The following is a 14,168-nucleotide window of genomic DNA, read 5'->3' as shown; positions in this document are numbered from 1 at the left end:
TTCATACAGGAAGTCACTGCAGTTGGGCCTGACGTGAAATATTACACAGTAACTAGTTTTAAAAGGACAACTCCACCTAAAATAACTTATCTCTGACAACACCATGTGCACCCAACTCCTGCTCCATCTGTACTGCACATAAAAGGACAATGGATGGAGGTTTTTACCCCAGAAGTGATGAGTTGGCAGTGCCGACCTCTGCTAGGCTACAATGATACACTCCTTCACTTAGTGGAAGACAAAAAAAAAAGAAATAAAGATTATTTAATCAGAGCCGTCCATAGCAGCAGGATAAGCAGAATGTCACAGGTAGAATGAAATGGACTTCCCAAACACAGAAAACCTACGAGAGCTTTGGAAAGGAGCACATCCAGAATGATTTGTAGTGCAGTTGTAGCCGGATCCTTCTTTAAGGTTGGCCTGCCTCATAGGAGAGGAGGAGGAGGCCTGTAGTCTGCAATGCACAATATTCTGTTGCCGCCTAAAGATGTCCCCACTTCTCCCGGGGTGGAAAATCTTCCACATCTCCCATCTCATCAAAGCTCTCATCTCCTTGTGTGTAGGTGAGTTAGAGGGAGAGAGGGAGGGGGGAGAGAGGGAGGAGGGGGGAGAGAGGGAGGGAGGGAGAGAGAGAGAGACACACACACACACAGGTTACACAGAATGATACAGATACATAAAGACGTGTTGTAATGTGTATGAAAATGTCAGATTTCTGTGGCTCTTCTGCATCATTCATCTCTCTGATAGGTGGCCATTCACCAATAAAAGTAGGAAAAGCCTAAGATGGGTCTGCTGGATTGATTCTTAATAGGCAGCGGGGGGGAGGGGGCCGGGGGTCCTCCTGTATCCTAAACTGGAGGCACTGTGCTTGATGATGGTGACAGTGTACCTTGTATCAGTTATAATACACCAGGCAGTGCTGACAGTGTACCTTGTATCAGTTATAATACACCAGGCAGTGCTGACAGTGTACCTTGTATCAGTTATAATACACCAGGCAGTGGTTACAGTGTACCTTGTATCAGTGATAATACACCAGGCAGTGGTGACAGTGTACCCTGTACTGGAGTCAATGGTTCAGGTGTTTTGCACAGTGGGGAAGTAGTGATAGTGCACCTTATAATGGATGATGAGTCAAGATGTAGTGATGGTGATTCTCATGTTAGTGGCACTGTATCTGATAAAGGTGGAGCTTAATTTCATTCAGATGAGAGGTCATTAGGTAGTGATGTCAATGTCATATGGATCGTACTGTACATTAGGATCCTGCAGTGTAAGGGTTAACCTTAAAGGCTAAGTTTACTTTTTGCAAAAATGAAAGAAATGCATATTTGATAATATAACAAAAAAAATGCATTTCTTTCATTCAAGCCTGGAAAGCCTTGCAACGGTGATCACTGCAGAGCTCAGGCTTCTGGCCTTCTCTCCCAGGCAGAGCTCCGTACTGGTGTACAGTTAAGGTCCCCTCACACCTTACGATAATGGCGGGAAATCCCGCGATCGTACGATTATCGTAAGGTGTGTGGAAACCGTGCGACCTCTACTACTGTGCGGGCGCACGACTTTAAACTTACGAACATGTTTGAAATCCCGCCGATCATCGTACGATGTTCGGCGGGTCTGCAGCATGTTCGTAAGGACGGGCCAGTTCGTCTTATATGCACATTTAGATTATTTTTTACGTAAATGCAAACGCCCCCCCACTTCAGGACGGCTGGATGCTGTATGACCTGTATGAGTCTAGCTGTACTTCCCCCATCTCTCCTAACTGAAACTCCGTACCTCAGTATGGAGCTCTGCCGGGGAGAGAAGGACAGAAGCCTGAGCTTTGCAGCCCTTATTGAGTGATCGCAGTTGCAAGGCTTTCCAAGCTTGAATACAAAAATGAAAGAAAAAGCATATTTTTTGTTATATTATCAAATATGCATTTCTTTCATTTTTGCAAAAGGTGAACTTAGCCTTTAAGGATCATCTTAGTAACTTACCTGGGTGGGGTTGGCCAGCAGCAGCACCTGAGTGATAGCAGTTGGGGGTAGAATGGGGTTGAATGCAGGAAGTTCGCTGCCAGTTGCTGGTTGCAATTTTACCTTCATTGCCTTTAAAAACAGAAAAAAAGATGAGATACTTGGAAAAAAGATGGGATGGGGGATGGGATGTTAGATTGCAATGTTAACAACCTTGGGCACAGCAGCCTGAAAACTAATTCCAGTGACGGAGAGAGGAGCTGTACTCAGCATGGAGATCACAACCACCAGGATATCAGGCCTGCCTGGAGGACTGTCCTGAGCAAAGTGGAAGAGGACCCGAAAGCTGCGTTGGTCATACACAGTGACTGGGAGGATGCAACCTAAAGACACAAAACAATATATGAGACACAGAAACCTCTTGTATGCAGAGTAATCCATTTGTATGGGGTCAGACAGACATTTCATATTTGAAGCACTCTTATGTAACTGGTCTGAGGAAGTCCAGAACACATTATCCAACATGACATGCTGATACATCAAAATACATTCCGTACTGGGTTTGATGGATTCCAGAGGTACAGTGACATTGGTGAGAGAGATGTCGTTCTTCACCGGGGACGGGGCTGGCTGTTCTACTCCAACAGAAGAAACGTTTCCCAGACCAGCGGGCGGCTGTGGAAGAGTAGAGCTCGTTTTACTCTGCAGATCTCTCAGTGTGGGCTTGTGTTGGGTTTTGTCCCTTAAAATAAAAAATAAAAATAGATGATCCGAAATTATATAACAGGATTTGTGACTTAGCAGTAAAATACAGTACAAGGCACAGGCAATTCATATACAACTGGGTACTATGGGGAAGGCACAGGCAATTCATATACAACTGGGTACTATGGGGAAGGCACAGGCAATTCATATACAACTGGGTACTATGGGGAAGGCACAGCCAGGGGGTCAAGGCACAGGCAAATCATATACAACTGGGTACTATGCCTGTATCACCAGGCGACTTGAACACAGTACAGAGCTGTGAGGACCCTCATCTAACCTCTCCTACTCCTGTGCCTACTCCAAGAAATGTTTTTTACTGTTCAGTCTATACAGTTCATGACACAGGCAGACTCCTAGACAACTGGGACATCCCCAACAATAGAACGGAGGGGTTGGCAACACAGCCAACAGGACCACAAAACAAAGGGGGAACCCCAATTTAGACAGCCGTCTATAGCACCTTACGGCCGAAACTAGGATCAACAGAGGCCCGAACACCCACCTGGGTAAAACGTGGTAAATCCAGGTGAGAACATTACAAATCTGAATAGCAGAGGCCTGATACCAAAAGGCCCACAGGGGTGCACAATCGCCGGATGCCAGGGACATGAAGTTCCGCCAGGCAGTTGTTTTTTTTCTACATTTAGCTCTGCTGTGGGCAAGCAGGGCTAAATGTAGAGCAGGGAAGCCACCACTTGTTTTGTTCAAGTGATCAGGGCGGCTGTACACCTGCCCAGATCACTTGTAGCAGCCTGCTATACTTACCATTCGGCAAACGGTCCTTCCCCTACACCGGTATGAGTGTACTATCTGTACCCCATACTGCCGTCCAGTGCAGCCCTGCACTATGGATTTTAAATTTCACTTGCACATTGTGAGCACTTATTGGTCAGCACAGTCACCTGACTGCTTCTTAGCACGGTTAAGTACGGTTTTGGTTAAAATGACTTTTTATATCACGTAGGGATGCAACAACTAAATCAATTATAATCGATAATGAGAATCGTTGGCAACGATTCTCATCATCGATTAGTTGCTGTCGCTCTGCTCCTCCATTCTCCTCCTCGCTGGTGCTGGCTGCAGCGGTCTGTGTCCCTTTCAAACCCTGCTGCTCTCCCCGCCTGTGTCGGCAGAGGCAGCGGGGACACAGACCACTGCAGCCGGCACCAGTGGGGAGGAGAGACCGCTGTGACTGCATTCCCCCGCTGCCCCCTGTACCTGCGCTGCCGCCCCGTTCCTCCTCTGCCCCGCCCCCAGGCCTCCTCTGCATCTACAGGCTGGGAGCCATACCCAGCCTGCTATTGGATATTTCAAAATTCAATAGCAGGCTGGCTATTGCACCCACCCACTGTCAATCAACAGAGGAGGACCTGATAGAGAACTTTCTCCAGAGAAGTAAAAAATAAAATAAGTTTAAAAAAAATAAAGTTAAACTAAAATAAAAAAGGCTACAAATTAAAAAAAGATTAATAAAAACAAATAAAAAACATGCAGGGGAGCCTTCTGCCGGGTTCTTCAGGAAGGACAAATTGACATTCCGATTCTCTAAACGAAACTGTTGCTGAGAAATAAACCTGGGACAGCTCAAACCACATCTAAGCAGTGGCGAGAGACCACACTGGAATAACAAAGAAAGGACACAGTCCTAATTAAGATGAAACAAGGACACCACCTGAGGCAGAAAGGCCTCCCTATGCCTGAGAACAACCTTATCACTGTGAAGAACAGGGAGCAGTTCCTTGCATGACCATGCAGCAATTCAGAAACTGACCTAGCAGAGGTGATAGCAGCAAAGAAAATCACCTTACATGTAAAATCTGTCTATGATATATCCCTGACAGGTTCAAAGGGAGCTAAATGGAGACATGAAAGTGCCAGACTAAATTCCCACAGCGCCCTTGTAGGGCACCTAGGTGATGACACGAGCGGCCCCTTGCATAAAGTCCTTTACCAGCAGATGCATGGGGCGATCTCTTCGGGTCAGCCGAACATGCTAAGCATGTTCGGCTGATCCGAATCCACACGAAGCGAGCCCATGTACGGCTGATTTCAGCCGATATACGTCTGAAATCAGCCGTACCAGCCTGAAGTGAATAGCCGAACAGTGTTCGGCTCACTTCACTTCTGATCGTCATTCACTCGGCTGCCCTCGGCAGCTTTGTGAATAGACCCCTAAGTCTATTTGTCCTACACAACAAGAATGCTCAGTTGCAGTGGTCTAGTGTGGAATAGGGCATATGGTGCTACCTCGAAGACCCAGGACCCTAATGCATAATCTTGCAGAGGGCTGGTCCTTGGCTTGTAGGGTCTGCAACTGCAAAGACAAAACTTTAATCAGAAGGCAGAAACATCTGGGCCTGGCTGTTTTCCAGGAGAAGACTAGACAGTGAGTGGGATCCGGCATCGATTCCTGGAGGTTCAGTATCTACCTGAAATACTGCAGCATTTGAATCATCTTGTGGATATCAGTCCTCAGATTCTATTTGAGCTGGAACTTCAGCAGGAGGTCATCCATGTGCCCCACAATGTGGACACCTTGAGATCACAAGGACAGTAGCTAAGACCTTTGGAAATAGTCGTGGGGCAGTGGAGGCCAAAGGGAAGTGCCACACATTTGAAGCACACTTCCCCCAAAGCAAAGCGCAGGAAGTGTTGATGAGGAGGGAAGATTGGTACACGCTGGTAGGCATCCTTGTTGTCCACCGAAGCAAGACAATGACAAAATGGGCCAATTCCTTTCAGAATTTGCGGATCCACATAAACTTGTTTAGAGACTTCTAATCCAGGATGTTCCCTTCCCCCGCTTGGTTTTGGAACTGTTAACATATTGGAGTAAAATCCTTTATCCTGGTCCCTCAGGAGAAGAGGTTCAATGACTTCTTTCCACTGGTGGGATGTGAGCAGATTGGAAGGCATAAATCAAGCATGGGGGGCTGGATATAAACTCGTTTGTAATCCTGGAAAACTGTTGTGTATCCAAAGATTCTGGATGTCTTGACTCCAAAGACCAACAGACATCCCCCCCACTTGTGACAGTGGAGATGCCATCTCATTTTAAGGTGGAATTAGGTAGGCCTTAAAGACATAGGGATCCAGGGCTTGTGTTTGAACTGGGAGCCCTGATTCGCTGTGGATGTAGACCCCTGGGAGGGATAAAAGGAGCTCTTTCTGGCCAAAGCGGAGGAAGACTCACTACGGGGAACCTTGGCCTTCCACTTGCTGGGTAAGTGTGTGCTCTTACCACAGCAATCTTCTTGAGGAAGGCGTCCAAATACTCTTCAAAGAGACAATCTCCCATAAAGGCAATCCTCCTCCAGGCGCATCTTGTAGGCCGGCAAGATGCAACAAATATAAAGTCGGTGTTAACCCAATTTGGCTGCAAACGTAGAAAAACACTTTAGGGGAATCCATAGCGGTGAACTTAGGGTGATCCTGCATAGAAGGTTCATTGGCTACACATTCTCTCTCCTCATCTATATGCATTGAAATGGTGTCATGCAATCTTTGGGGCAGAGTAGCAGTAGGCAGATCCTCCTAAGAGGAGACATCAGTCTGAGGAAGAATGCACATCTTCTTTCACACCTTCCGCCTCCTCCCCATCATCTGGCAATAAGGTAGTAGTCATGGTAGTGTCCGAAAGCGACTCTGAAGGGGAAAGAGAAGGGAACTATGCTTGTGCCCTCGATCATATCAGAGATCCATCCCAAAAAAAGTAATTGAGGTGGCAAAAAAAGGGATTATCAAGGTGTCAGCAGGCTCATCATGGAGGAAGATGTAGTTATCTCTGCAGGGAGCCTATTGTGTGAGGGAAGCAGTTCAGACTAAGTAGTGCCATCCAAACATGGCACACAAAATGTCTTCCCGAGAGTTCCATAAGTTTGGTAATAAGTCCCGCTGGTCCGTGTTCCATCCAGTGGGCATAGCTCTAGATAAGGCCATATGGAAGATCCATAGAGCAGTTCAGATGTTAGGTCAGGGACAAGATACAGTACTAGCCCAAATGGCAATTTAAAACCTTAATCCAGGCCAGGGTCCATAGTCAGTGGGTTAGAGTCAAGTGCCCAGGGCATGCATTTAAAGGGCCAGCAGCGCCTATGCCTAAGGCCAGGGGTACCCGGGAAGGGACAGGGTCAGAGACTCACCCACCAAGCAGCATCAGATTTCTGTACCAGGGAAGGGGGGCCCCTCTGACCCTCAGCTTTACTCACTGCAGTCAAGGTTAGCCCCAAGAGAGTCTTCAAGGTCGGGGTCACATCGTTGTGAATATACCACTGCCCTGGACCTGTAAAGCACTCTGTGTCTAACCCAATGTGCTTCACCATGTGCCAAGGTGGGTGTCTAATGCAGGTTTCAGTGAACGAAGCAATATTACAGGCCGGCCTTGTGTCTTCTATCCAGCGTGGTCTGGGTAAAGTCCCTGAGGCTGTTGCCTTGGCGCACTGATCTGGAAACTGTAAAGTCGCAGCTCTGGTCACATGGAGCCAGAGGAAAAAAATTGTTAGAAGAATCACAGTAACGAAGTAACTAGCTACACTTCTTCGTCAGTGGAGAGGAGACCTCTAGCGCCTGAGGACACCAGCAAAAACAACTTGAGGGTTATTTGAGGCTCTTCATAACTTAGAGCTAGGGTTCAATGACCTGATACCTGCATATTACCCAGTCATCTCCGAATCTGCCAATGTCCTGTGCTATACTTCAAGCAAGAATAATCCTCCATAATAGCAGCTCTCAAACCTTCATCCACATAACACCAACGTTCTATTTCATACATATTCAGCTATAATTAAAGGACAACTTTGATTGTTGATGAGCTGAAACCAATCACAGCTTATTACACCTCTGGAGGCCCATTCACACAAGCCAGTGTATTGTGTTGTGATAAGGCAGCGCCTTCATGGACACCACAATTGACCAGAAAACAGATATAAGCTGTTTCTACCAACACAGCTAACCACATGCATGATAGTCCGTTACCAAGCATTGCAATATATGTGCATTCCCTTAGTGCGTTGGGGTGCCACTGAAACGAATGGCAGAGCAACACACTAGCAGGTGTACGGGCCCTTGGCGATTCCAGAGGGTGGAAATCTCCACCAGAGTTTTCAGCTTCCACAGAAACTGCAACCCAAATGGGGGAATCAGGCTTCCATGATGGATTGGCCTCCACGAAGACACCAAATGCAAAAAGGCAACATCATCCATTTAAAGGGGCAGAGAGACAAAACACTGCAAGAAATTCTTACCATAGGAATTAGTGAAATGGAGGAAATCAGCAGCTGAATCAGTTCACCATGGCCTACACAGCTCTGTATTGTTGTATTTCTTGTTATTGTATTATTATAATACAGGATTTATATAGTGCCAACAGATTGTGTAGCACTTTACAAAGACAGAGGCTGGAGAAGGTGCTGCTATATGGAATCTTACTAGAGCAAGGGATGTGTACTGCAGGCTACTCCCATATTCATTCATGTGGTAGTCTGTGATAGGTTGGTGATCTGTTAACCCCTGTCCTACCTTAGAGCTGCTAGCACCAGGATCCCCCTTTGGAGAAGAATCCGAAACGGTAGCAGCCCTCTCAGATACACTACTCGGCTGTGAGGCCGCTTGAAGGGGAACGTGCGGCCCAGAACATGAAGGAACTGCCACCGCATGGCTACCAGTCATATCTGCATCCTGTATCACCGTGCGGAATGACTGAAGGGTTGACAATTTCTTCTCGCATGGAATCCATCAGATTTTTAAACATGCAGGAAGATTCATCCTTGACCCGTTTTCTAATGCAAGACTGGCACAGGGTCTTTTGGATGTGGGGAAAAACTTTACACAGCATTGTGCACAATTCTTATTGCCAGATTGATTTGCTGCAGTTGTTTTCTGCAAAACAAAAATGACACCGTTAAAAAAACAGCAATCTTCCAACTTGTGTCAACCCCATTTCTCATGCCCCCAAACACTGAGAAATAACCGGTAAAGGAAATGGGGAACTCCCCCTCTCTTACCTTAGAGCTGCCGGCACCAGGATCCCCCAGATCAAATGGTGCCATTGTGGTAGTTGAGTCTCCAGCTGGGCCCCCTGGCCCCTCCGACTCCAGCTCTTGCGCCCCACTATTGGTGCCCCCCCTTGCTGTATGGGGGTCACAGACTATTCATGGAGAGTCATCTCTGTATGGTGGTCACAGACTATTCATGGAGAGAGTCATCTCTGTATGGGGGGTCACAGACTATTCATGGATGGAGTCATCTCTGTATGGGGGTCACAGACTATTCATGGAGGGAGTCATCTCTGTATGGGGGGTCACAGACTATTCATGGATGGAGTCATCCCTGTATGGGGGGTCACAGACTATTCATGGAGAGAGTCATCTCTGTATGGGGGGTCACAGACTATTCATGGAGGGAGTCATCTCTGTATGGGGGTCACAGACTATTCATGGAGGGAGTCATCTCTATTACCTGAAAATTGTTCCATGAAGACGTGTCTGAAGCCTGTACAGGAGGTGCAGGGTCATTTAAACCTAAGCGATAAGAGCAGACATGAGAAATGAACTGTAGGTTTTAGAGCCATTAATGATCACAGGAAAAGCTATGACTTATATTTTTTTCTCTTTTGTTGGAATGTGTGTTTTACTGGAATTGGGGCACATAATTATAGCACTGGCCACATTTTGATGCCATGCCTGCAACCGTGAACAGATAGGGGCCGATTAACAAATCTTGCACCCAGACCTAGTTTGGCCGAATACTGTTTGCACAGCATTCCTGCCACCAAATAAAGCTGAGGAGCATAGTCAATTCCTAAATGATAAATTAGCCTCTTAGTGTTGGGCTACATTTAAAGAAAATGTGTGATGGATGATAATGAGCAGAGGTAAGAACAGGCCCAGAATTAAAGCAACAATCCAGTTAAAACTGGTAATGAAGCTTTGGAGGGGACACTATTATTTGCTCAGGAATTTGATATTTTATTCAAATACTCCTGTAGTGCGGAAGTCCACATTCCTTATTGCTTGTATGATCTGGCAACACCAGTTTCAAAGCCAAGAGAAATTCCTGATTACCTACACTCAGAGAGGAAGAGCAGCAAAAAAAATGGCAAACACAGTAAAAGCTGGAGTAAACCAAAATGTGACTGCAATGTCTCTGGGTGGAGAATTGTGCAGGTGCCAGATTTCCTGACGAGCATTAGCAGTGGACTCACTTCACCTCCTGCCTGGATTGAGGCCAGAAGAATAAAAAGTCATGGCTGAAGCAAAGGTCTTGTGTAGTGCTTTGGGTATTGTTTCTACAACAATGTTGTTCCAGGTAGTTGGCACTTGTATTAGGGTTCAGAGGAGACAGTCAAAATGTTTCAGATAAGTTAGGTTCCTTACCAAGTGACATGAGCTCATCATCAAGCAGCGATAATGATGTGGAGGCTGATGAAGGGGCACTGGAAGAATATGGCAGGGGCTGGGCTGGAACAGAGGGGTATGAAGGCGCTGCTGTAGATGCCATATCCAGTCCTGACAGATCCAGCAGAGCAGAAGAACTGGCTGAAAGAGGACAAGATATTCATGTAGAGATCTGACATCACTCAGACAGACTAGTAAGAAGTGCAATCTCTGCTCACCTGGCATATTGTTGGAAGACGTCTCTCCATTGATTTCTTCCCCTTTCACCAGCTGGCGATAAGTATTTATAACCTGTGTTAAGCTGTCATTAGCCTGTAAAATTTCCGCTTGAAAAAAAACAAGAATGTTACTGATGTGGATTTAGGATATTCAGTCACAAGATCTCTTATTGTTTACAAATTCAAAAAAGCCAAAAGCCAACATTTTCCAAAGTTTTTCACCACTCAGCACTTATGATCATTTGCTCTTGGTCAGTCAGAAATAGACAAGCAGATCTCCAAGTATGAAATAATTCCCCAAAGGCTTCTTACCTAAGGCCTCATCATTGTCTTCTGTGTCACTGGCCAAACGGAAAAGTGTAGGCCTCATCTTCTCACATTTCTGGTACAGCTCCTGCCCAATGAAGAGGAAAACAAGTCATGGTAAAAGGTATTGTCAGTTGGGCGATGCCTGGTGTGATCCCACATTGCTCACCTTCATTAAGTCTTCACTTCCCTCAGATGATTGTCCAGCTCTGTACGTATTCAACATCTCACCCAGGAGCTTCACATTGTTATTTACCTCTTCTATAGCATTTACACGCTTGGATATTTTCTCCATGCGTTTCTGATCCTGCCAAAAGTAAGGAAGCAGAATGCGTTATACATTCTTCCTGAATCTCGACTACAATATATAATTCCACACATGTAGAATTCAATACTTTAAGATGGCTGTTGTATGAATTGCAAAGGAACACAACCACTAACTCCAAGTTGTCTGTGCTCATTACTGCTTACCTCTTGCACCATTTCTTTAATGAGCTTGTTGGCAGCTCGTAAATCTTCAGGGTGAGTGCTCTTCAACAGGCGCGCCAACATCTGCCAGAAAGAGGACAGAGACTGTTTAAATAACTTGTTTGTGGCAACACTAAAAGGTCATTACCAGGTCTGGATAGAACACAAGTTCAGCACAGTGACTTAAAGAGAACTATGGGGTAAGTGGTTTTCCTCATAGTTCTTTAGGGTCACGGGAGGACATATACTAACCTCCTCCCGTGACCCAAAGCTCAGTATATAGCTCGCTATTGCTCACTATATACTGAGAGCGCCGCAGCCGGGACGGATACCGACAATACTGTCGTGATCCACCCAGCTGTGTGAGTGACAGCTAGCTCTGCCTATCTAGAGGCAGAGCCAGCTGTGCCCACCCCCTCCCCCGTTCAGTCCTCCACTCATCGCTGGAGGATCAGAGAGGGGGGGGGGGGGAATCCCTGTGGGGAGCGGTCACTGACAGTCACCACTCTCTGCAGGGAGATGATCGGGAAGTGAGCGAATCGGTGCATGTTTCTGCTCACCTTGAGGGCAGGGACTGATATGAATCTACATTATGCAAAGCACTATGTCAATTATTGCTATATAAATGCCTGTAATAAATTCGTTGCTAGCCTTTATGCAATTGTAATAGCTTTCTAGGACCAAACCTGCCCGTTGACTGGAATTTATTCAAGGTCTCATTTGCATATCAGTTATGCTAAAATCTTAAATGATGAATGTCTGTATTTGAGTATTAATAACCAGATACTACATACTCCTTGCCAAATATGCTCCAAATGTAACTCCAAGTTGTAACACAATGATAGACTCCCAATATGTTTCCTTTGAAACGAGAAGGAACGTCTTACTCGGCAACACTCTACTTGGGCCTCATGTATCCTCTCTGGATTCTCCATCCAGCCAGCCATAAGCTATTTGAATGATGGTGTTTCTCACCCTCCTATGGCTCCAAGGCTATATTCTATGTTCTTGCCTTTTTATATACTGTATATCTTGTGGGATTGTGTTTAACCAAAAGACCCCCCCCCCCCCCTCCCTCTTAGGGCTAGTTTTCCCAAGCAGACCATTAGGGTTACTCATGGTTTGGTTTCCTTGTCTAGTTTTCATCTACTGATCATACCTTTGGCCATACAAGGGGTGCACTGATAAAAGTCTGTAGTGTGGCAAGCCTTGAAAAGCATATGGATGACAGAGTCTGGTAGATCTCTGTCTCTCAAGGTCTGGGCTATCACAGTCAAGTTGTTAAAGTCAGCATCTGAGAAGCAGGATAGTAAATCAGTCATTGAGACAGAAGGTCAGGACAATCCAGGAGGGCCTACAGCAGGGGCGCCCATTAGGTCGATTGTGATCTACCGGTCGATCGCAAAGCGAACACTGGTAGATCGCGATCGGCTCACTGACCTGTGTTCTGTCATCCCACGGTGCTCGTGCGGCTGAATTCGTCAAGACGCCATAGGCGGGATACCTCTCCCAGTCTGCACATTTGGCCACACGAGCACCACGGAAGGACCGGACACCACACCTCAGAGGAGACCCAGTAAGCTGCTGGAGTGCATGTAAGAAAAGACAGCCAGAAGAGAGCAGAGAAGAGAGCAGAGAAGAGAGATAGCAGAGCGAGAGAGAAGAGAGACAGCCAAGAGCGAGAGAAGAGACAGCCAAGAGAGGGCCAGTTCACACCACAAAGTCTGCGTTCCAGAGCGTTCGGCCTCTGCAATGCAAGCCGACCGGCTCCCTGTGGGAGGTGCGTGGTGCTGCATTGAGGTCAATGTCAAAGCTGCCAAGACCCCTGCCCACCGTGCAATCGCCCGCACCTGGGATGCAGGCACATCAGTGCTTGCGTTCCATTCCAGTGCAACCAGAAAAAATCATGCTTGCAGCATTTTTGCAGATCGCACTGGACCGGAACGCAGGCACTGATGTGCCTGCGTTCCAGGTGCGGGTGATAAACGGCGTGCAAGGGGCATGGCTGTGGTGCCACTGACTTCAATGCACCGCCACGCCCCTGAACGCAGGGAAAAGGCAGGCTTGCATTCCAGAGCGTTCGGCTTTTGTGGTTTGAACCGGCCCAGAGAGAGAGGCAGTAGTCCCAGTAGCGATTTTAATGTGCTTGTTTTCTAAATAATGGTGTTTTTTCGCTGGTCGATCTCATTGAGCTCGTCATTTGAAAAGTAGATCTCCAGAGGAAAAAATTTGGGCACCCCTGGCCTACAGAGAGCCCACCAGGAGCCTGACCTCATCACCCTAAGGCATTAATCAGGTTGAACAGAGAATTCCCGGGCCTGGCAACAAACCTGTCAAGGTAGTGGGAGGGTAACTAAGTGCAGACACTGGACCATACAAAACTGATACCAGGCTAACTACAGGAATTCAGACTTTACATATAATAAGTCTCTTCTATGGGAGTGAGAGAAAAACGTCATCATGTCCTGAACTGTAATAATTACCTTGGATTTCTCATCATCATCAAAAATAGCATTCTTAGGTCTTGGTGGAAGAGGTGGTATCATTGCTTCTTCTGGCAATTTGGGGTCTTCCTTTAAAATCCCTAAAAAGAAAAAGATGGTGACATGGCGTCTTGTCAGGGGGCTGAACTCAGAGTGCCATTATTATTTATCAGCTGACCTTGTTTCTTCAGCATCTGGTAGGCCTCTGCAATCTTCACTTCATTGGGGAGCCCCAATGTCCAACTGTACAGCAACTCCAAAATCTTCTGCTTCACTCTTTCTGGAGAGCGTGTACCGAGGTACTGAGGAGAAACAGAGGATCATCATCACAATGACTGAGGAATAACAGAGGACCACCATCACAATGACTGAGGAATAACAGAGGACCATCATCACAATAACTGAGGAATAACAGGAGGACCACCATCACAATGACTGAGGAATAACAGAGGACCACCATCACAATGACTGAGGAATAACAGAGGACCACCATCACAATGACTGAGGAATAACAGAGGACCACCATCACAATGACTGAGGAATAACAGAGGACCACCATCACAA

At 46.5% G+C, this 14,168-nt stretch overlaps 1 protein-coding gene across 1 annotated transcript in view; it reads right to left on the bottom strand.

Annotated features, from left to right (window-relative positions):
- Window positions 1-244: 244 nt before the first annotated feature.
- GGA1 (golgi associated, gamma adaptin ear containing, ARF binding protein 1) overlaps window positions 245-14,168 on the bottom strand; it is a 21,852-nt gene continuing 7,928 nt past the window's right edge. Inside the window, 15 exon segments of the mRNA XM_018574563.1 lie at window positions 245-592; window positions 1,989-2,099; window positions 2,181-2,350; window positions 2,525-2,709; window positions 5,260-5,621; window positions 5,977-6,111; window positions 6,304-6,380; window positions 8,421-8,535; window positions 8,738-8,862; window positions 9,164-9,253; window positions 10,109-10,270; window positions 10,348-10,455; window positions 10,660-10,741; window positions 10,823-10,960; window positions 11,125-11,205. Coding sequence (XP_018430065.1) covers window positions 482-592; window positions 1,989-2,099; window positions 2,181-2,350; window positions 2,525-2,709; window positions 5,260-5,621; window positions 5,977-6,111; window positions 6,304-6,380; window positions 8,421-8,535; window positions 8,738-8,862; window positions 9,164-9,253; window positions 10,109-10,270; window positions 10,348-10,455; window positions 10,660-10,741; window positions 10,823-10,960; window positions 11,125-11,205 — 2,052 coding nt within the window. The 3' untranslated portion in view covers window positions 245-481.

Source organism: Nanorana parkeri, unplaced genomic scaffold (genome assembly GCF_000935625.1).
Source record: "Nanorana parkeri isolate BGI_ZX_2015 unplaced genomic scaffold, ASM93562v1 scaffold3045, whole genome shotgun sequence".
In the NCBI taxonomy this organism is placed as follows: domain Eukaryota; kingdom Metazoa; phylum Chordata; class Amphibia; order Anura; family Dicroglossidae; genus Nanorana; species Nanorana parkeri.
This window is presented reverse-complemented; position numbering and strand designations above follow the sequence as displayed.